A 22013-nucleotide genomic window follows, 5' to 3' on the forward strand; every position below is an offset into this window, starting at 1 on the left:
GGATTAAGTCAATGATTGGACTTTGGAAAGACCTTTGCCTTGATGTGTACCCATCAACAGGTTCAAAGAGGTGAAGGAAAACAAGAAAAACGTGGGAAACAAAATAAGCTTATAATAAAAGGGGCTGCCACAACCAACTGTCTAACCCCACCACTCAGCTCTCTCTGGTGACACAGGCCATAAAGAAGTCTCCATACACACACCGTGACCTCCAGTGCCCCTCAGTAGCCCTCCCACAGCACTGTACAGACATGGGCAGGTGCACCCCCCTTTATCCTCAAAGAGAAGCTTACTCATTAGCACCTAGGCCTACCGGAGACAGCACTGCAAGATGTGGTTTCCTTTTAACCTTTGCCCTCCTTTGCAATGGTGTTTGAGGCCACCTGCTGTCAACCTTTGATGAGGACTATTCTCCCCTATAACAGGATCTGTAGCCATGCATTATTTTTCTGGTACAACTGCAAAGGAAGTGTTTCCAAAATTACAACTATGAAAATGCCACGAGTTCATGGTAAACCCTTCCAATGAAAACAGTATATGACAGTGGAACTGTGCACCACTTACTTCTACAGAGATTACAATTCAGTATATCCTACAATATATCAACTCAATACAGAATCTGTATATGCTGCGATAAACTAGGGTTAGTGTTAAAAAAAATATTAAATCCTGAGATTGTAGCGAACAGATCCTAAAATATAATTCTTATACGGGTAAATTAGACTTGCTCGGACACCATCAGCTATTTTTATAGGCTCCTTGTAAACCTTTTCCAACTCCGTCAAAATACTGTACGTGCTTTGAAGGCTACACTGCGTCACTTTCTTTGAAATAGAAAGGTATTTGTACTATCTAAAATAAACAAGGCAGGACAGTGATGCAGAGCAATATTTGTTTCTTTACAGAGCCAGGCCCTATTGGTGCAGGTGGAGAGAATATCTATTTATTCTTGCTGTGACACAGAGGGAAGGGAGAGTCTCTCTGTGAAAAACTTAAGTTAGATGATGAGGTTTTAGTTAAAAAAAATGTTGTTACCCACCACCTTAAAAAGAAAGTTTGAAAATATTGTGCAGCACTGCAATGGTAAAGATAAATTGTGAATCACAAGCGAGGCGCCTATCTCTAGACGAGACGTCTAGCTAGGAGGGCTAGATCTAAGTTACCAGTTTGTTGTGTCTTGTGTAATATGGCAACAAGGAAGTTCCATACACTATAAAGCCAAACTTACATATTGTATGTGGTTGCACATATAATATGTAACTTATTTGCTTGTAATGTGTACAGAAAACATTTACTGTAACAAGTGTTGCTTTAGAGTCTCAAAAGGTTTAATAATGTTTGACATACAGTTTTATATGCTGGCACATCTACATTATTGTGCTTTTTATGCGAAGAAAGACCTTTCAATTCAACAGTGCCTCTTTTATACAGTATGCCAGCTACTCCTAGCAAAATTTGCCCCTTGGGTACTAAAAAACAGAGGAGATTCCTGTACTAAGCATAATGTTGCATTGGCGACAGAATTTAACTTTTACATAATAAACATCAGTGACTGTACTGTATAATGCTCAGCTGTGGGTGGGGAGGTGAGATCATTTACTTACTCAACTCGAAGCAGACTAATAAAAGTGTGTCCTATTTAAAAAAACCAACCCCTGCTGCTAGTCACAACATCAGACAGCTCCTTGTTGCTCAGCCAGACTCGTGGCTTGGGGCCCGCACAGATGCCTGCATCCAAAACCCCAGCTCCTGTCAGCAAAAGACAAGATTAACTAATAATCACTGTTGTGCTTTTCATCCGCTGTTACTCACTCCTACACAGAGAAAGATAAGACCACAGAGCACAGGAAGCTTGTTTGGCTTGGTTTTCAAGCACAATGCACTTACTTGCTCTGTTATGTGACAAACAATGATAGCTTCCAACATAACTGCCAACATAGTGCTCAAAATGCCCCCCACCCCCTCAGCTATTTTATAGGACTGCCTATCAACATTGGTTCCGCAATGTCTGTTGATTCAACCGTCTAAGGATGCTGCTCCTCCCCATTCTTGCAGGAAGATTTCTTCACACACCATACCTAGCATCTCTAGGTATACATATACTCAACCAACTGAGGTTAATCACAAGAGAGATGCCTGGGAGCGATGAGGGCACAATATTGTCGCACAATTATTATAAACCCTGTCAGTATACAGTGTACACAAGCCAAAAACTAAACAAAAACAACATTTGTTACAAAAATAAATAATTAATTAGGATGTTGATGAATAGTAGTAGCCACAAAGCACACATATCCATGCAAATCTATATAATATGCCTTCCGTCCCACATCAGTAAATACACCTGGGAAGACTGTGACATTTACAAACAATTAAACCTCATGAGGTCTGCATAAAGGCTTAGTCCCCCTTCTGCCCCTTTTCACAATGAGTGTCCATACAGCAGCACGTATGCTGAGCTATTGTAGTTAGCTCTAACCAATGATAAGCCTGCTTACTATTTTTCCATGTCAAATTTTCACAAGACCTATTCATAGATGACTGCTGCTGTACATCCGGAGAGTACTGTTGACAACTGCTTCCAGTCATTCACCTACTGTACTTTATTTGCACTTTGGGAAACAAAGTCCTATTTAAAACCAGTTTATCAGAAGACAAGGGCATATGAAACTCAGCTTTGTTTGGGATACTGGGGAACTCAGTAGTGCCACACCTTGTTTATCATTGGTAATATGCCAAAATGAGATTACGGCTTTATTGTTGTTTTGCCTACACCAGGCTGAGATGTAACTAGCTAATAGTGTGCCATCAACACACAGACGTATTAAGTGGTAAAGCAGTATGGTTTACTTTTATAATGAAAGTCATAAAAGGTCTAGTAGTAATTCATTCTGTACTGAATCATTTTAATGATTCAGTACAGAATGAATTACTAGGGAACAAAAAAAATTGTCTTATGAACTAAATTCCCTTTTTGGTTAGGTCATAGAGGTTAAGAGTATTAATTATATTAATTAAAAGTCTTCCATCCAATAAAAACTAATACCACTTCTGAATCACCAAAAGCCAACAGCAATCCAGAAATGATAGGAAAATGACAACCACCATTTTAAGTCAAACACAAGTGAATCTTACTGGGGAGTATGCTACAACATCCCTGGTCACGGCTATAGATACAAAATTGGAGCCGTCAGTATCATGGGGAAGTAGTTTATAACCATGACATTCTCCCACTGTACATATACAGTGCACGTAACATGACATATGGTCAGACAAAACAGGTTCCTCTAAATATCTCATGACGATACTCTGAATGTGATAACCAGGTTTTATCACACTTAGTGTGCAATTTGTTCAACCACCCCTCTCCACCGTTTCTTATGTGATCAAAATTAAAAAGTTATTTTCTTTTTTTCACAAAATGCAAACAAAGCTTTGGATTATAAAAAACCTATCCATAAAAGGGTGGAAGTCAAGAGAAAAAAACTGTCTGACCTTTCTGCCAATATAAACTGGATGGAAAACTTAAGCTGCAGTACCTTTCAGCCAAGCATTTCCTGTCCTGTCCTCCTCCAAGTCCCTGGGTAATAATATAAATCTCTTCAGCAAGCATTGTAGATGCTTTCACTTTGCAGAACTGCTTTGTTTACAGGCTTTCAGTACTTTTCCTTTTTACTGCTTCGTTTAGACAACACCTTTGCCAGTAAAAGCAAGGAAAGAAATTATTTTAGCAAGCTGTGCAGCTGTTAGACGCTAAATACTCCCCTGACAAGGGAGAGCAGTGTACCTGGGGGCTAGAGCTGCTCCCAACAGTTAAGTGTTTTTAACTTCAAATTCGTGCAGGACTACAGAATTGAAGTTCAAACTGATAGGCGTCTTAGGCAGCTAAAAATTGTAATGGACTACTATCCACTCCATGGTCACCCAGAGGACTATCTGTGTCTTAAAAAAATGGTGCATGCTTTAATTCGACACCTGCCTGTCTATCCATCAAAAACATAATATTTCACCTGGAGGAACTGCCTTGTTTACAGGAGTAGCACAGTTGTAAATTTCCAGGTTGAGAACCTGAAGCTAGGTAATTTACTGACGCATGAAGAGGTAGGTGCGAAGGGGAAAACTGGCAGCACACATAAACTGATGCACCAACCTCAGAAGCCATTAAGGCTTATTCACGCGGAAAGAAACACGATTTAACAACTAAGCACATTTGATGGCACAACATTACGGTATATATATGTGAATAATTGGCATCCAAGCAAAAATCATGGATTAGACATAAATCCCAGTGAAAACAAAGTTTATATTCCTTCAGACAGATTGTACATTTTGAAAACTTTGTTGGCATTTACACTCCTTATTTACTGTAAAAAATAGATTAAACAAGCATACTACCTGCTAAAAACACTACGGGGGCTCACAATAAAGCTGCACAAATTATAATTATTTCTTTACCACTGGGGAAGTTAACACATACCATTTTCAGGAAGCAACTTAATTGGTAGTTAGCTTGTCAATATTGTAAATCATGGTGCCATCACTTCAGGTTTGCACTTTTCCTACAAACATCTGAGAACTACTTAATCCTGAACACATTTTTCCAATTTCCAAAATGCACAGATTGCTGATAAATACACACTTTTCAGAACACTCACAAAGGTAACCATAGTAGAAAGAACACACTAACAAGCTTGCTCCTAGAACAAGGCTGAGCAAGCCTAATCATGTGTTTAGAGGCAAGGATTCTGTAGGAAATTAAATATCTTGCGTTATAAAATGACTAATGCTTGTATTTAAGGTTGTCATGTCTCATTGAGTATACACAAGTTTTGCAGACTAACACAGCTTGTTTTTGGTCTATACAGCCCTTATAAAAGTTGAACTGTAACGTTAGTATAATCAAGCACATACATAATTATTTATTTATTTATTTTTTAAAAAGAAACTTACTGGTGAGCAGCACCTCTCAAACCAGGGCTTCTAGAATCCTATAACTTCTAATCGCAACACATTTCTACATTTCCCATACACTAACCTTGCTGGACAGTCCATCCGTACCCCAGATGCTCCTCTGAACAGAGGGAGGCACTTGGTATATATCTTTGCCAGTCGGGCTGTGGCTTGGGGGCACCTGGTAGATGCTCTGCTGGTTCTGATGACATGGAGGCACTTGATAAACAGAGTCTGTGAAGGAGGAGTTCTGTGTGATGGATGCTGGGTAACCCTGCTGCTGGGAGGACTGGGTTGTGGTCGTCTGGTTGGGGGAATGGCTGTCAAACATGGGCCCTATAAGAAGCTTCAAGCGGTTGCCTGGGGCGATGCCTTGTCGGCCATGCAGGGAGCAGAGCCACCATCCTTCGAGACCTCCGGTGTTCTGCTCAATCACAGTCAGGATGTCTCCTTTGCGGAATGCCAGCTCCTCTGGGGACTCTGGTACATTGTCGTACAAGGCTTTTGCCATCAGGTTCTGGAAAAACAAAACATGGTATAAATTAGCCCACTTGAAGAAAAAGGAGAAATGTTACCAAGTAAATTAGCAGATTTCTTCTACCTGGTGTGTTTTAGAGCTCTAACATTTAGACAGACGATGACTAATGAAGTATGGAATTTAACATAACATACATAGGTTTAAATGGCAAACCTGAATCTTCTGTCTTCTAGTCCTTAGTTCTAAGCTCTGTGTTTCACTACATAAATAGATCAGAAAGATACAAAATGCTTACAGGAAGCTGACTGCTGACCATCATCAGTGGTTTGAATGGGTGACAGCAATTTTCACAATTCTTGGCCTTTAACCAATTTTTTAATTTACAGTTACTGCTGCTTGAAATATCACACAAAGCAGGATTACATGTTAACCGATACACTTTAGAAGATGATACAGCAAATAAAAAAGCTATTTATGGTATGGTGTCCAAACAATTCTACTGAAGTGATACTGTGCTTTATCAGAATTCACAAAGACTGAGGCATTACAAAAAAAGTGTTGAGCCTTAACCATTCTGCATTTGGGGTTGAGGAAAAATCATAATTGGAATTCTTTTGGATTCATTTCACTCAAAACAGAAATTATTCTGTGGTTCAAGTATAGAACAGAGCTAATTTCGTCTTTAAAACTCGAAATTTCGACTTTTAAAGTCTTTCCAAACACAAAATTTCGTCTTTCAAAACGCAAAATTGACATTTTACAATGAGCTGGGTCATGGGAAAAGCCGGAGTAGGCGGAACTCAGAACTTTTGCTGACAGCTTTGCTGCCTGAAGCGTCCGGGTTTTAATAAAGAAAATGCATGTTCCCCACATATATTATAGAATCATATCAGTTTGAAAAAGCAGTTAAAGTTTGGAGTACGCATGTTTTACACGGGATTGATCAATAATTAATCTAGCTTTGAACCTTATCAAAGGCTTTATTAAACATGATGTGGTCGTAATGACACATTTTAATCAGTTGATGTTCACTTTGTCTATTGAACTGTTCAGAAGACAATGAAATATTCCATCCAGTCCACATTACTTTTAGAAGAGGTTAACAAAGTTAGCTCTTAGCTAGGTTTCATTTTCCCACTATATTTCCAAGGAGACAGATTAAAGACTCCCATGTGAACTGTCGAAAACGGGTTATTATCTCTGCTCCAGTGACCTCCTTACCACCTGAGTCGCTAGTATTGTTGTGTCAGCCCCGTGTTCTTGCTTTTCACAGAACACGTTTTAGACTTGACCCCATTGTTCTTGCCCTCAGCAGCACAACACTGAGCGAGACGTCCTAATTGGATTCTATCACATGAAATTAATTAAAAATGCAGAAGGAAAAGGACAACCGGCACCATTAAAACTTGAAGGGACTCTTAATGCTGTGAGCAACTTCCCTCACAGCCACAGTGACGTATTTGAGATGTACTGCTACTATGAAGCTCAATTCTTCAGGATGTACAAGTTTCATACACATGTGCTTGAATACTGAATGGATATTGGCTGTTGATAGCAGTACAATAGGTACTGTAAACATTGGGTTGAGGAATATCATTCACTATTGTCTTGGAAATAGCCCACTTTTTGGTTCGCTGTGAAATTAACCCAAAATCATTTGAGTTTATCATCTTCAACTTTAAACAGAGAGGACACTTTTCTACTCAGCCTCCTGTAGTATAAGCAGTATTCCACTAAATAAGATGGCTGCCACGCACTCTTCACCTACTGTAAAACCAATGAGACTCGGCAGCAAAATGTACATGCTAACGTCAACAAAAAAAAAAAAAAGACAGGAAGAACATTTTGGTGAAATAGTAGCTGACAAGCATTTTTTATTTGTAAATACAAATTAGGGAGTACAGCAGCATTCTATAATTTTAAAACCCCAAACCACACCAGTCTGTGCCAGCCATGATTATTTTTCTCCACTTCCATCTCAAATTAGATGTTCAATAGTGAGGCCCTGTGTTCCAGACATACACAAGCAACACGTTGCAAGCAAGGCTTTAAAAGATATACAAGACTGACCATACAGATTCAGCCTGCTTATCCTCATCTGCAAGATATGCATGAGCAAGGCTACGAGTGAAACAGCAAGAGTGTGACAACGAAACCCTTGCCTAATGACTGGCAAATAAGCTCATTAGGGCTATTTCTCGGTCATCTGTGAAATGTGCACAGTAAATAGAAATCAGAGACAAAAGACCATGGACAGGGTTCACAGTGTTTCATTTTAAACAGAGCACAAACTATGTTAACATCTTATAAAATGGCTTCGGTCAAATAACCTGTACTGCACCGCAACTGACAAAGACCACAAAAGTACACAGCAAGCAAGACCTCAAAAGTTAAATACTATGTACAGAAATGTTCTCAATACATTGGGGTTCATTCCAATGCATTCAAATACCTATTTTAAATATTCGCACAAACAACAACAACAACAAAAAAAAAAAAAAACTTGGTTCACCAACATATAGAACAGACTCTCATACAAGTGGAAAACAAATTCTCAAGACCTAGACTTCAGTAACTCAACCTACCTGGACTCCATTGTGTGAAAATGTAGGTCACTCTACTGTACATTCCCAGTGGGTGCAAAAACTTGCATTAAAACAAATGTTCAGGCTGAATTTCCTTAAATTCAGTCAAGCCATTTATTAACCCAACCAATCAGATGTCAGAACTAACTTGCAAAGCAACTTCAATACAATTGGGATAGCGGGGGAACACAATGCATACTGTAAAGTATTATTGCTCATCTCCTGTTCAAAAAAGGCCTCATCTTGTCCTCATTTTCTTAGCAATGGATAATTATTGAATTGCAGAACTCTATGAAGTGGAGGATCAAGTCTTTGTTTACGTGACACCACAGCAGGCTCACCAAATGTAAAGCCACAATATAGATGACTGCATGCCCTGATTGGCTATTATTAGAAATTATATTAGAGTTAGAGACATATAATATAACTGTAAATAACTGCATCACTTAAGTAAGGTTGTCACTTACCTGTAGCTTGTTAGATTTTGTTATTGTTTATGCTCAGACGGGATACTCAAATGAGCAATGAGAAAGCTGCGGTAACATACACCGCCTGCACAGATGCTGACAAACCACAAGCATATAGTTTGTAGTGTATAGCAGGAGAACATTAGACCTAGTTACTAAGGCTTAATTTGAGGTTTGTCAATGCAAGACATATTAAACCAACAGCAAATTCTTGTATAGTCTCTGGCAACCAGCAGGCAGTGGTTTTAGAGAGCTATGTTTCTCTATTAAAGAAAACCAATTGTCTCGCTTTTTAGATTTAAGTATAACCATGTAGAACTTGACTCCCATCTGTACTGTACCATAAAGGTGCTAATGAATTTGGCTATGAACCATTATGATCCTTATGTCCAGGAGGTGAAAAGCTGCATTTTGGTAACAACTGCTTTGGTCAGCTGTTGAAAAACAAAGAATGGATTCTATAACCATTATTAAATTAGTTCAAATTAGATCAGATTACTAGTATTTTCTTTTTTTTTTTTTACGTGGGACACACAGAAGAGAAAAAAAGTTTTATACAGAAGATCTTATGTCTCCAAAATAGGTTCATGTTGGATAGAGGTCAGGAAATGCCAAGATACATTTGCTATTAAGGTACAGGTAGTGTACAAAAAAAAAGGAAACACCTGGGTAAATGAGGGACACCAAGTATATTGAAAGCAAAGGCATCCACACAGGTGTGGCTTGTGCGTTAATTAAGCAAATATCATCAAGGCATGCTTAGGGTCATGTATAAAAATGCTGGACAGGCCTGGTTGCCTATAATTATGGCTAGCATGGCTGCATGAGGAGACCTCAGTGACTTTGAAAGAGGGGTCATTGTTGGGGCACGTTTGGCAGGAGCTTCAGTGACCAAGACAGCTTAACTTGCTGATGTTTCACGAGTAACGGTGTCTAAGGTGATGTCGGCATGGAACTCCAAGGGAAAGACATCATCAGCAAAGGGCAACAGTGGGCGGAAGCGCATACTCCAGGATCGTGATATCCGTGCATTAATTTGAAATGCAAGGCAAAACAGGCGAGCAACTGCAGATCAATTGACTGCAAATTTCAACCTGGGGCGCGAGCAGCCAGTTTCATCAAAAACGGTCTGCCGAGAACTCCACAGAGTGGGATACCATAGTGGCCCAACACCCTATTAAGTGACTTTACATTGGTGTTTCCATTTTTTTGTCCACTACCTGTAGCTCGCTAATATTGGCCATGTTTGAACTAATTTGTAACATATCTGAGGTTTTATCAGCTATACAATAGAGCAGGCACAGTCTTAACACTTCCTGTGCACTACATAAATAGTGCATATGTTAAAAAAATAAATACAAGGCTGCAGAGTAAATTCAATCCATCAACCACTCACATAAAACACAAAATTAAGCTCACAATTATGTGTTGGGCAAAGCTCAAAGTACAGTCGTACATTTTTTAGTATTGGGGCACACTATGTTCTAATTATCGTTGGAGGGTAGTGTACAATTAATAGGCATTTTTAAAACTGGAAGTATACAAAAATCACATTTAAAGGTACTAAGCATACTGGATGGCAACATGAATACAAATGTTATGCATAAACTGGTAATGGAAGGATTTGAAAAATTAGATAAAGTTTGATTAAACATGAAGCACCTCTTGATTAGTTAGACGCCATTCACACTTGTGATTTAAGGTGGCCCAGGGCCGCCTTTTCTCAAATGTGATCGCTCCAAAAAAGAAAAGGCAGCCCAGGGCCGACCTAGATTTAGGCCACCATTTCGATGCGGCCCAGGGCCTGCAATCTAGGGCCGGCCTTTACATATATATGAACACAAAGCAGACTTGGGGACGCCTTTTCGTATCACATGACCAATGTGGTTACGCATCTCAGGAGACACTCCCACACACCCGAAAGGTAAATAAAAAGGCGAATGCTCTGCTAGCCAAGACGGCAGTGGATCAATATTGAATGGCAACTCTTTCTACATCATACAACTAATTATAAAAATATTAAATTAAAAATAATCTAGCGGGTTAACGTTCAGCTTGTTTCTTTCACATAATATATGAGCTGCAGTGCATTCATAATTATGCTTAATTTGTCACAATTACCTTTTCATCCTGTTATTTAGTACCTAAGTGATAAATATAAAAACTGCAGGATTGTGTATCTCAATAATGATCAATAATGCTGGCGACTTGGCATATTTAGCCAGCATTGTTTATTTTGCATGCAACGATATACATAGCTACAGAAGTGTGCGTCTTTACATTGAAATGCTGATCATTTCTTATAGCTGCTTGCTTTTACACACACATCAAATGCTGTTCTCATCCTCAAATATTAAGATTGTTGATGCACCATGTGAGGGTGAGTCCCTCACTGTAATATTTCAATGCCTGTTATTGTGATTATTATTGTTACTGTTATTCTCCTGGTGATAGAGCCGTGGTTTATTATGTATTGTGCATGCTGTTGATCAAGTGTACTTGATATGTGACGGTGTATTGCTGTATTTAGATTACGGCACTTCCCTTAATGAGGTTGCCGTAGCTATACATGTGGGATGAGGGTTTTGTTATTGACATATGTTCGGTAATCTTACTAGAGAAAGGGTAATGCTGATATTCAGTCTTTATTGGTAATGGTTAGGGACTAGAAAATAATAACGACAATGATAATAATAACGAGTAAACAATAGAATAGTTTAACGATTGTGTTTGTAAACAAAGACGGTATTCATGCAGGTTAAACAAATACGTATAAATGAGAAGAAACACGTGTAATGCAAAATATATGAATGTTTATTGTCAATGGAATGAACGTTTATTTTTGTATAAAATTATTCCAAGTGTAACCGGTTATTGAATAATTAATCCTTTGAGGAGTAGGCGTGGCTGGTTATTATGTAATACCATGTCTTTCCTTTGGAGGGCGCAGTAGTATTAGGTTTTTTTAATATATACCATAAAATTGCTACTGTGCTGCATTGACAAAAAATATATATATTAATAAGAAACATCTGCTACAAATCAAGGATTACTGTATATCCCGGTAGCTCTTCCATTCTGAGTACAGGCTAACGTTCCATAGACAATAAAAAGCATTTCTCCACATTTTAGGCCTGCTTTTCAGTCACATATGTGAATGCGCGAAGACACCTTAAACCACAAATGTGAACAGGGTTGCAGATCTAAATATGCAGTGGCCCTGAGGCCGCCCCTGAGGTGGCCCTGGGCCAGCCCAGTAGTGTGAACGGGGTCTTATTGTATGATAAGGGAAACCCTGTATCACAGCACTTACATACTCTTGTATCAAAACTTAATTACTATGGAAACGTGGTCATTTTTGGGAGGGTGTGTCTAACCAGAATTATATGAATGTTGAAAGACCAACTTTCGTTCACAAACAAGAAAATCTGCTTTTAATTACTGTTTGGTTTGCGAATGTAAACAAGTTATTTAGGCAGGTTTGTATTCAGTCTATTAGAACCAGTCAAGACATAGACAATAGTTACAATGGGACCACATATCGACCAACAACATAGGAGTTGTATTTCAGTATGTGTGTCTTTATTTATTTATTAGTTTATTTTGTGTTTTTGAAACTTCCTTATTCCCACAAAAGACGTATTTTTAGATAGCATTCATAAAGATGCTTTTTAAAGAAAGTGTGTAACAGACCTAGTGCTTGTACTGCAGTACACATGGAGGTAAGAACCTGTCTATGGGGTGACATCTACTTTAGTCATCTCACTTTGAGTAACAAATATCTTTCACTGAGAAAAACAACAGCGCATTGCAAATTTCACATGCCTGTAATGCAATCAAATACAAAGCAGAAGCCAATTAAGCCGTATTGTTAGACTGTTAGTGTTATTAAAGCATCTGTTTTCTTTACAGTAAGTGTGATGAAAAACGCATTACTGTTCATGTTTTTTTTCCTGTGCTGTCTACAGCCTACACAACATCTTAATGAATGTGGCTTTGCCCAAATGATCTCCCACCTAATGTAAAATCCTCCATAAATTAATGCCAACGCTGTAAAGCAGAATTTCTTAACCGGCAGCAATGGGCTGGGCCTGTAATTAAATACTTACTCAAGTCAGACATATAATCTAGCCTTGGGCTAGAAAAAGTGTGCTGGATTCCCTGAATGTGAGCTCTGGTTAAGAACAGCTCATAGTGAACTTTATTACAGCCGTGCACAACAACTAAATTTGAGATAAAGTTTGGATTAGCTGTAACATTAGAAAAGCACTTACACTTTCAACCATTTTGACAAAATAAATATGAAGCATACAGTACATCTTTTATTCTCTTCCTTTGATTGGTGACAATAACTCATTGTGATGAGAGGAATCACAGTACTCCCGCCTACCAAATCCTGCCCTCTTATCTTGGTTTGAATGCAAAGGGAGAGCTAGAGAGTACTGTGTGACAGTCCCTTCCATTTAGAGAGATTTAATCATTTTGCACTACTTGGCCAAACATGGCTGTCTGAATGAGGCAAAACTAGTTAAAGCAAAGCCTGGGTTGGCTCCAGTCCCTTGGGAGGAGGTTGATGTGGAAGGCCTCTTTTAGTTGTATTTGTGTGTGAGAACCTGCCAGCACTTGTGTATTTCTACTACACCCATTTCCTGCAATCATAATTGGGGTTTTCTTCTCTACTCCCAGATTTTCTTTATTTTCAGAATGAAATATAGGGTGAGGCTGGTGGTCTGAGACTTTTAGGCCAAATGCTGTAACTGGGTGGTGGCGACTCTGTGTGCTGGATGAAATCATGCCCTGAAGTGAAAATTCTACTTTTTTAGAAATTATAATTTAAAAAAATTAAATTTTGCAAATCAAATGTGGTGGCGTATTTACCGTCACATATTGTTTTTCAAATAACACATTCAAAAACATATTTGGAAATATTTAATCAGGAACACATTTTTTATTTTTATTTTTTTAATTTAAACAGAAGTCATTTAAAGAGTTTTCCTTTATAATATAGAGCTGACGTCTACATTTCCCATTTTCCTTGGAAAAGATTAAGAGATATACAGTAGTAGACAGTTACATTTAAAATATATTAGCAAGTACTGTATAAACCTTTATACTGTTTCAAAGACAATTGAATTTACTAGTCACTTTGTGGGTGGTATGGAAAAAACCTTTAATGCAAATCAATGAAACTTGGCAGGGGGGGGCACTAAAATATTCTAGCACATACCACCACAGGTCATAGAGAGTGCGCCAGACAAGTATTATTGCTTAATTGCTTACCTATTCATTCAGGGGGGATTTCCATGGCAATAACATTATAAACAGAATGGACTATGCCATTCTTCCCCACAGCAGTGATTTTAGAATTATTAAAAACGGTGAACGCAGGAGCCATCAGTCGGTAATCCGTTTGCAATGGGAAATATTAAAGGTTTTTGTGTATCTGTTTATCCATTAAGGGCCAGTCTACCGAACACTACTGCGCTATTAGAGTAACTCAAATAGTGAACCTGCCTGTTTATCTGCTCGACACATCTTTGATGCTCTGTACTGCAAGAGACTACTTTGTAACAAAATCTGGTTGTCCCGTTGATTTCATGCTACACGGGTAATTTTAATCCCCACTGGCGCATACCCTGGTTTCTTATCTTAGCTTTTATTTTACTTATCCAGTTGTCTTGGGGCCAGTACAGTCCAGGCCTAGAAAGTGCAGGCTTAATGCCAAAGATGCTCTACTCTGCAAACTTGAAAGTGTCCGTTTACACAGTTTGAACCTGACATGACAGCATAAGTTTTAAAACACTAAACCAACATGCCTTTAAAAGGAATTTATTTAAATTAAGACATCATTTGTGCAAAGATAAAACGATATAATGACCTGTTACCATATACAAAGTGTTTTTAAAGGCAGCTACAGCAATTTGCTAATATTTGGCAAATACCTATCATAGTTTTGAAGATAATCTGAAGGAAGAAACCTTCTAAAAATGAATAATGAATTAGGAAATATTTAACTTTTTTTTTTAATCGAATTAAAAGTTTTTTTTGTGGTTGTTGTTGTTCAATGCAAAGTCTGATTTTTATCTTATTAAGCATTGGTCATACACATATTTTATTTATGTAATGTTTTTAATGACCTCCACATGTGATCTCAAAGAATTACAAGAATGTTGCCTGATATTCATATGTGTATAATGGGTAACTTCCAACTGGTTAAACATTTAGAAGTCAGGAAACATTCCATTCAGTGGACAGGAATGTATTTCCCTGTTCAGAAGAGAAATAAACCAGTTACAGCAGTGCCAAAAAATCTTTAAAAAAAATAATAATAAATTACCTGTCCAAGGTTGTGACGGAAAATGCCCTAAAGTCCTTGAACTTCAACATGACCTCTATATTACTAAGAATACTGGCACATCCTGTACCTACAGTAACTTCATAAGACTTGACACAGTTGAAGAGAAACTGAATTGCAAAAAAGAAAAGGCATTTCAAATTGAACTGAACTACACTTTACCCAAAGCTGAAAACTTGTGTTTTTAAGATAACCAGTAGCTATCAACAGAAAATACCACAAAAACCTTTTAACAAATACCAGGTAATACAACTGAATCACATTCCTATTGTCTAGAAAGTGAAAGTTTTTTGGTTTGTTTTAAGCTGCTGCATGACCTACGATGTCCATACGCTACAACTAGTATCAACCTCTGTACACCTTAGCAACCACAGGCTTTGGGCAGGAATGCAAACAGTAAACAAAATGAATGGCTATGAGCCCCTAGAGGACAGTCATTACTCTTACAGCACAAAACAAAATAGCTTGAGCCTCTCCATGCCAGGGATACAAGTGTCTTCTCAGGCATTCACCCATTCTCTCCCTCTTTCAAGTGACAATGTGTATTATTTTGTTTGTCTTTTCTTACAGCATTACACAATTTTAATATAGCCATTTTGTTAACAAAGAACAACAAATGATTAAAATCCTGTAAGAGATTACTATAGATATACACTATTTTAGGAATATCTGGAATGGCAGACAGTCACTAAATGTTAACTGCCCATGAACTTGACCTTGTCCCGTGGTAATCAACCTTTTTGAGCTGTGTTCAGGCTACACATGTATCTACTTAGAACAAAACAACCATTTATGGTAAATGAAAGACCATTTAGCTACATTTATATTTGACATATCCCATTTTAAAAACTGCAGAAGCAGCAACAACAACAAAAAAGTAAGCATTACTTTTCTTAGGTTTTTAACAGCTTCCAACATTTATAGTGAAAGCCAGTTTTGAAAACATGCAGACATTCTAATTTCACAGTGATTCTAACGTGGAATAAAAGGTTATAAGAGAAATGAGTTTCAATTGAACTAAAGGTTTGGATCACATGTTTAAACGTACTCCTATAAAGAACCTTTGCATGCTCAAAAGTGTCATTGTGCCTGTGCTTTCGACCAAACAGCGACCTAGGACATGTATAACTCATAGACAATTCTTTTTTTTTTCCCTCAATATAATGCTTGATTTTAGGCCACCTATGGTTAAATGCTCTTTCTGCATGCTGCTGTGCATCTCAGACCTTCTCACAATCACCCCCCATGGTGCGCTGAAAATAAGTGTCTTCAGTGGTGCCTCCATGTATATTCAGCACTAAGACTTTCAACAAAAGTGCACATACAAAGTCTTCCTTTCCCATGCTATTTCACCTCTCATGTAGCCGCAAAGGTTTTCTGATACTGAAGCTAGCTTTCCTGTCCCTGTTACTCCATTTGGATCTCTCCCTGTAAGCTGAATAACACCATACCCCCATACCCTCCAAACAAATACGACTCACCTAACCCTTTATGTCTGGATAGATAGATAGTTCTAGTATTATTGGAGCAGTGCTCATGTGTCAAGTGTTTAAACACGAAAATGCGCTCAATATGCACTACAGCAAAGAATGACCATTTTTCAGAGATGGTTTTCTTTTGTTCTTTGGAATAATTTCCAGATAATGATTTGAGTCTCTCATTTGTTTTCATATCTTTTACATGCACATAATATGTTCTATATATTGTGATTGGTCAGTTGTCTTCTGAAGTAATTTTGAGGTAACTATCACATAAATATCAACAGTACTGTATTTATCATAAAGAGAAACCCCTTGTAGAATTAAAACTGTCTGGAATTATGTACTTTCATAGGAACTTTGAACCATTTATGCCTGTTGAATTTACTTCATAGTAACAACGACATCGTCGGCTAAACAGTTTATTATAAAAGCCGATAAGAAACAACTTGACTGTAGCAGTCAATTGATGGTCTTGAAAAAAATGAAATCACTGTGCAGTGCCATAAAAGCCAATTGCTTAGTCACTTTGCACTGCCTTAATCTATTTCTAATGGTACATCATTCAAAAATGGATTGTGGCCTTGAGTTTGCCCTGGTATTGTAGTAGTGTAATATGAGCTAGCTGAAGAAGGTGTGTGTGTGGGGGGTGGTGGTAACTACATAACAAGCTGGCCTCCCAGACAGAATGTTAAACCTCACTTCTGACGTCAGACCACGGCTGGGTGGAATCCCTTGATATATAAAGTTATGTGCTAGAATTTGGAGGAGTACATTCCTTTTATGGTATGATAACAAACCAAGCAATACACATGCTTCTAATGAACAGGAGTAATCTCAGGAACACTGGATGAGTAAGCAAGTAAGGTTACTGGTGACAATGGTCACATTTGACAATACAGAACTAAACATGAAACACTGTTACATTTCCCTTGCATTTTGGTTTCACAATCTAATAGTTAGGGGTATAAAGACATATATGCAAAAATAATTAAAAAGATTAGTTCAGAAGCAAACAGCTCCAAGCTAAATTCCTTACTCAAGACTTGTTTTTGGAAAACATCATGAGAAAGATAGTAGACCAATAATGTTTGGAATAATACGTAATGCTAGCGTTTATCAAACACATATATTAAAACATACTAAACTATAGTTACTAAACAAGATGATGCTAGGCACAAAAATAATGACGCGAACATTGATTACAACAAGCACTTATGCGCAATGAAACAGACCCTCCTAAATAATGTATTTATGGTACCAGAAACACACACAAATAATAAAAACACAAATTGACTAGATGCTGTAAGCATGGATTACGTAGAAAGAATAGTGCTGAAGCATAGCAAATGACAACACTCGTCATGCAATACCCGGGGACTGTATATACTGTGCTAACATCCCTGCTTACGTGTGCAGAGTTAAAACAACACAAAATGGGTAAAAGACAAGATTGAACAAGTAGCTGAAAAACAGTGTTGAGCAAAATATGGTTAATTACAAATGGTTGTACCGCACTACATGTGCAGACCCAAGCTTCCAATGTAGTTTTTTTTTTTTTTTTTTTTTTTTTTTATAACTTTTTGAGCACCGCATTTAAATCGGACCCGCACAGGTTAGTCTCATCAAGAGATAATAGAGACAGAAATGATCCTGAAAAATAATAATAATAATAATAATAATAATAATAATAATAATAATAATAATAATAATGCAACATATATTTTGTATTTGTGAACCGCTATGGAAATAAAGTTAATCGATTTTTCTCTAGAAAAGTTTTTTTTTTAAATGAGGCAGTACGCCAAATTGAAATAGGGGGCGCAATTTGTTAATCTATATACTGTACACTGTAACACTAATTTTTACTGACTTTACTTAGATGGATAAGAAACCTATATATTTTTTTTTTCCTGAGTCAAAACTCAGATGATAGTATGTGGTAATATATTTTATATATATATATATATATATATATATATATATATATATATATATATATATATATATATAAAATAGTTGGTAAATGGTTGGTAAATCTTGTCTTGTTCCATGTTGATCTTGCAAGTTTGATATAAGTTGGAGTTATTCTTGGGTTCAAAAAACTGGTAAATCTTGTTAGTTCTTGGAAGCACTGTGATGTTATTTTTCGTATGGAAGTCATAGTTCTTAAGTAGCAGTAAAATATATATGTAAAGTTTGAGAAAAAGGAAAACTGCTGTGTACCAAAATGATCAATAAGAAAAAAGAAAAAAATTAAAGGATATTTCAGGTACTTAAAAGGTAGAATAATTGATTACAAATCAATTATCAGGACGTTTCGGACTACAAGTCCTTCATCGGCTGATACACACACACATAGCTGGTATATATAAAATGAATATGCCTCTGTAATAATATACTACTGTACAAAAACTATTAGTAAATGATTTTATGATGCATAATCAAGCTGTTTTATGTTTTTTAAGGATATTAAGTTTAACAAAAACATTCCAAAGACTTAAACTCTCTACCTTGTGTCCCCTTCCATAGTTAAACACTTGTACAGTTGGTTTGCCCCAAAACATTTCTAAATCAAATCAGTTAATATTTTGCCACCTGCCCATTTAACAACTGAATTTCAAAATCTAACGAACCTGAACGCCCCCCCCCCCCCCAAAAAAAACTTCCAATTTCCCCCAACCATTCAATAACAACAAAGATTATCTGTAACACTTGCTGCTGCACCGCAACACATGCAAACTTGCAGACAACTGTGTCAATCAAATTGTAACAACATACTGTGACTGAGCTTTACAGTTCAAACCAAAAACTTGACAAGTTTGTGTCTACGGCACCGTTCCACATGACAGGTATTAACACAAAAACATACGTATACTTCAGCGCGGGTACTTACTTTATACTTCATCTTGAATGGCTGTGTTTTATTTACGTATTTATTTTTTATTTGTTTTAATATCCGCTTTGGTAATCAGAGAGAAGACATCTGAGATGTGATGCTTAATTTCTTTAATAATGTAAGCCGAGCATAGAATTTAAATGTTGTCCAAACTGTAGTTCTTAGTTCCAGACACTTCAACGAGGTTTCTGGAGTAACTGATCCAAATGATTTCATTACTCCAGCAGTAAGGCTGAACTCGTTTACGTAATCCGGCCACTATTGGACAGGCTGTACTCGTCCCCTCCTACAGCCTAAAGAGAGAAAGTCCTTCGTGACGGATTCGTCCTGATTCGCTTCCTGCAACCCCTCAAGGAAAAAAGAGGGGGTGCTCAGTTTAATAAACTGAGGTATTGAGCCCGCAAAGAACGATATCTAACAATGTTGTTTAGTGCGCCCTAGCAGCTGCCTCATAAATGCACTTATTTCAACGGCATTCATTCACTTTACTTTCTCTGCATGACATCGACATAAGAAACAAAACGTTTTTTGTTAACTTTGCTTTCTGCCGCCCACCCTGCTGGAATCTTTTGTTTCTGGTCCAGTTTCTGTTATGTTCACTTTTAATTTGGGCAATATAGCGTTTACCCAATTATCATATAAGGGATACAGAGTTTACTCATTTCTACTCTCCTGTGATATGCAAATCCTGGATTAAAGACGCAAGATATTGCGTGTGTGTGAGTGTTCTGTGATTGTTTGTTTATGTTCTGTTAATGTTATGTTGTTAGGCACACGGGACCTGCAGGGTGGTGCTAGAAGCCTTCATCCTTGACCACGAAAGGTCGCTCACAGAACTGTTCAGTGAAGTGCACCGTCGGGTCTGTGACTATTCAGACGTGAACAGCACCTGAGAGGGGAAATAACTGTATGGGGGGCTCTGGTTGGCTGAGGGCCAATAGCAATGTGTCTGTTCATATTTATCTGTTCAATCTATCTGTTCAACTCCACTAAACAGGGGCGTTTACCCACTTTCTTATTTACCACTACACCACTGCTTACAATGGTACTACACAAATTAAACATAACACCACAGACAGTTTCACATTTCAGGTTGAGGTTAAAACCCTTAATAATACACAGTACAGCAGCATTCAACTACTACAGTTGCATGGATGGGGTTAAACGAAAGCTGATGTTTTGGCCACTATCACTAAAGTAACCTTGTTTCATCAACTTTACCTTGACATCTAAAAGTTACTCACAGAACTTGACAAGAACAAAAAGAAAAACACACACAAATACACACACACACAAACACACACACATACACACACACACACACACACACACACACACACACACACACACACACACAATAACTTAAGACACTTGGTCTCTGCTAATCAGCCCATCTTCCATGTAATAGATCCACTAACTTATTACTTCCCTTCATTTGCATGCAAACAGCTACATCCCAATGTAGGTGTGAATGGATTTCTTCAACCTCTACCTTAGTTACAAGTCTCCCTTTCACATAAACAGATAGGAATAAAAAAACATTATACAGTAATGCATTATACAATGCATCTGTACAATTGGAATGAGTGTATTTCCATGAAGAATGCTGGACCAATAAGAAGGAAACCCAAACGGAAGTGCATGCCTTTGCAAACTGTTGGTGTACATTCCATTGTCAACATTCCTTAGCTGTGATGTAATCTACCCTGCCCTTGATTGTTAAGACAACATCATGTTAGAGCATTTTTTCTCTAAGACATTCACTGTGAACCAATGCACAAGCCTTTAAACGTATCTACTAAAGGCACCACCTTTTAGGTAGTTATACTGTAATAGTTACATTTTAAAAGAATATCCTATTGATTTATCAATGTGATTGAACTAATCCTGACATTTCAAAACCACATGGTTAAAGGAGTACTGTACAACCAGTCGTTCAGATCTCATTTAATTTCAATCAGAAAAATAATAATTTCAAAATCATAATGAGACATTTTATAAGCTCCATAACACACATGAAGGTGTAGGTGGGTCGGATACAGTCCACTCACAGGTGGTGGAAGACACAACACACCTGAGAAATCACTGTCTGTTTTAAACATGTCCAGTAAAAACATTAATGTGAAGTGCTCATTGGTGACTGCCAGGAAGGGTACCACATTGAATGTAACCACTCAAAGCTGACAGGCATGTTTTGTAAATTGAAGATACAATAATTAGGCTGTTAAATGAACGTTAGCCTGATTTATTTCTGATTTCACCTTGGGACAGTTAGCTTCATTATCTGATAATAAACAGCTGCTTTTACATTTTGGGGGGGAGGGTGAACAGTTTTTTAAGTTCTCTACAAGTATGTATGTATTCAAGCCATACACATCTTATTATGGATACTTTAAATACATCTTTACTCACATATGTGCACACCAACGGAAGGAAATGGGTTGGTTGAGTAATATACAGTATGTACATATACGTGTGTGAAAACCACAATGTACTTCTACTAGGAACATGTCTTATAGTCCTTCCTGAGTGGCTGTTATTAAGGGTGCACATTTAGCAGGTGCTAGTGTTACAGCGACTGCACACATCACTAAAAAATCACGCCTGTGTCCCAAGCCAGGACATCTGCCAAAAGGACTTGTAAAACCGGAGTTGACAGACAGGAAAAGGAGGCAACAAAAATGCACGGTAACGCAGAACAGATGCTCCTCCTTGGCCAGTGTCTCACATATTGTCAATTCAGCCTAATCTCAAAGTATAAGGCCAAGAGAACTTCATATGATTTGATACTATGTCTGCTA

At 37.6% G+C, this 22013-nt stretch overlaps 1 protein-coding gene across 1 annotated transcript in view; it reads right to left on the bottom strand.

Moving 5' to 3' along the window:
• Positions 1-19548, bottom strand: part of LOC117399463 (enhancer of filamentation 1-like) — a 34462-nt gene extending 14914 nt beyond the window's left edge. The window contains exons 1-2 of the mRNA XM_033998662.3: positions 19210-19548; positions 5036-5467 (exon numbers count right to left, since the gene is read on the bottom strand). Of these exons, the coding sequence (XP_033854553.1) occupies positions 5036-5467; positions 19210-19221 (444 nt within the window). The 5' untranslated portion in view covers positions 19222-19548. The remainder of the gene's footprint in view (positions 1-5035; positions 5468-19209) is intronic.
• Positions 19549-22013: the final 2465 nt, after the last annotated feature.

This window comes from Acipenser ruthenus, chromosome 4 (assembly GCF_902713425.1).
Source record: "Acipenser ruthenus chromosome 4, fAciRut3.2 maternal haplotype, whole genome shotgun sequence".
In the NCBI taxonomy this organism is placed as follows: domain Eukaryota; kingdom Metazoa; phylum Chordata; class Actinopteri; order Acipenseriformes; family Acipenseridae; genus Acipenser; species Acipenser ruthenus.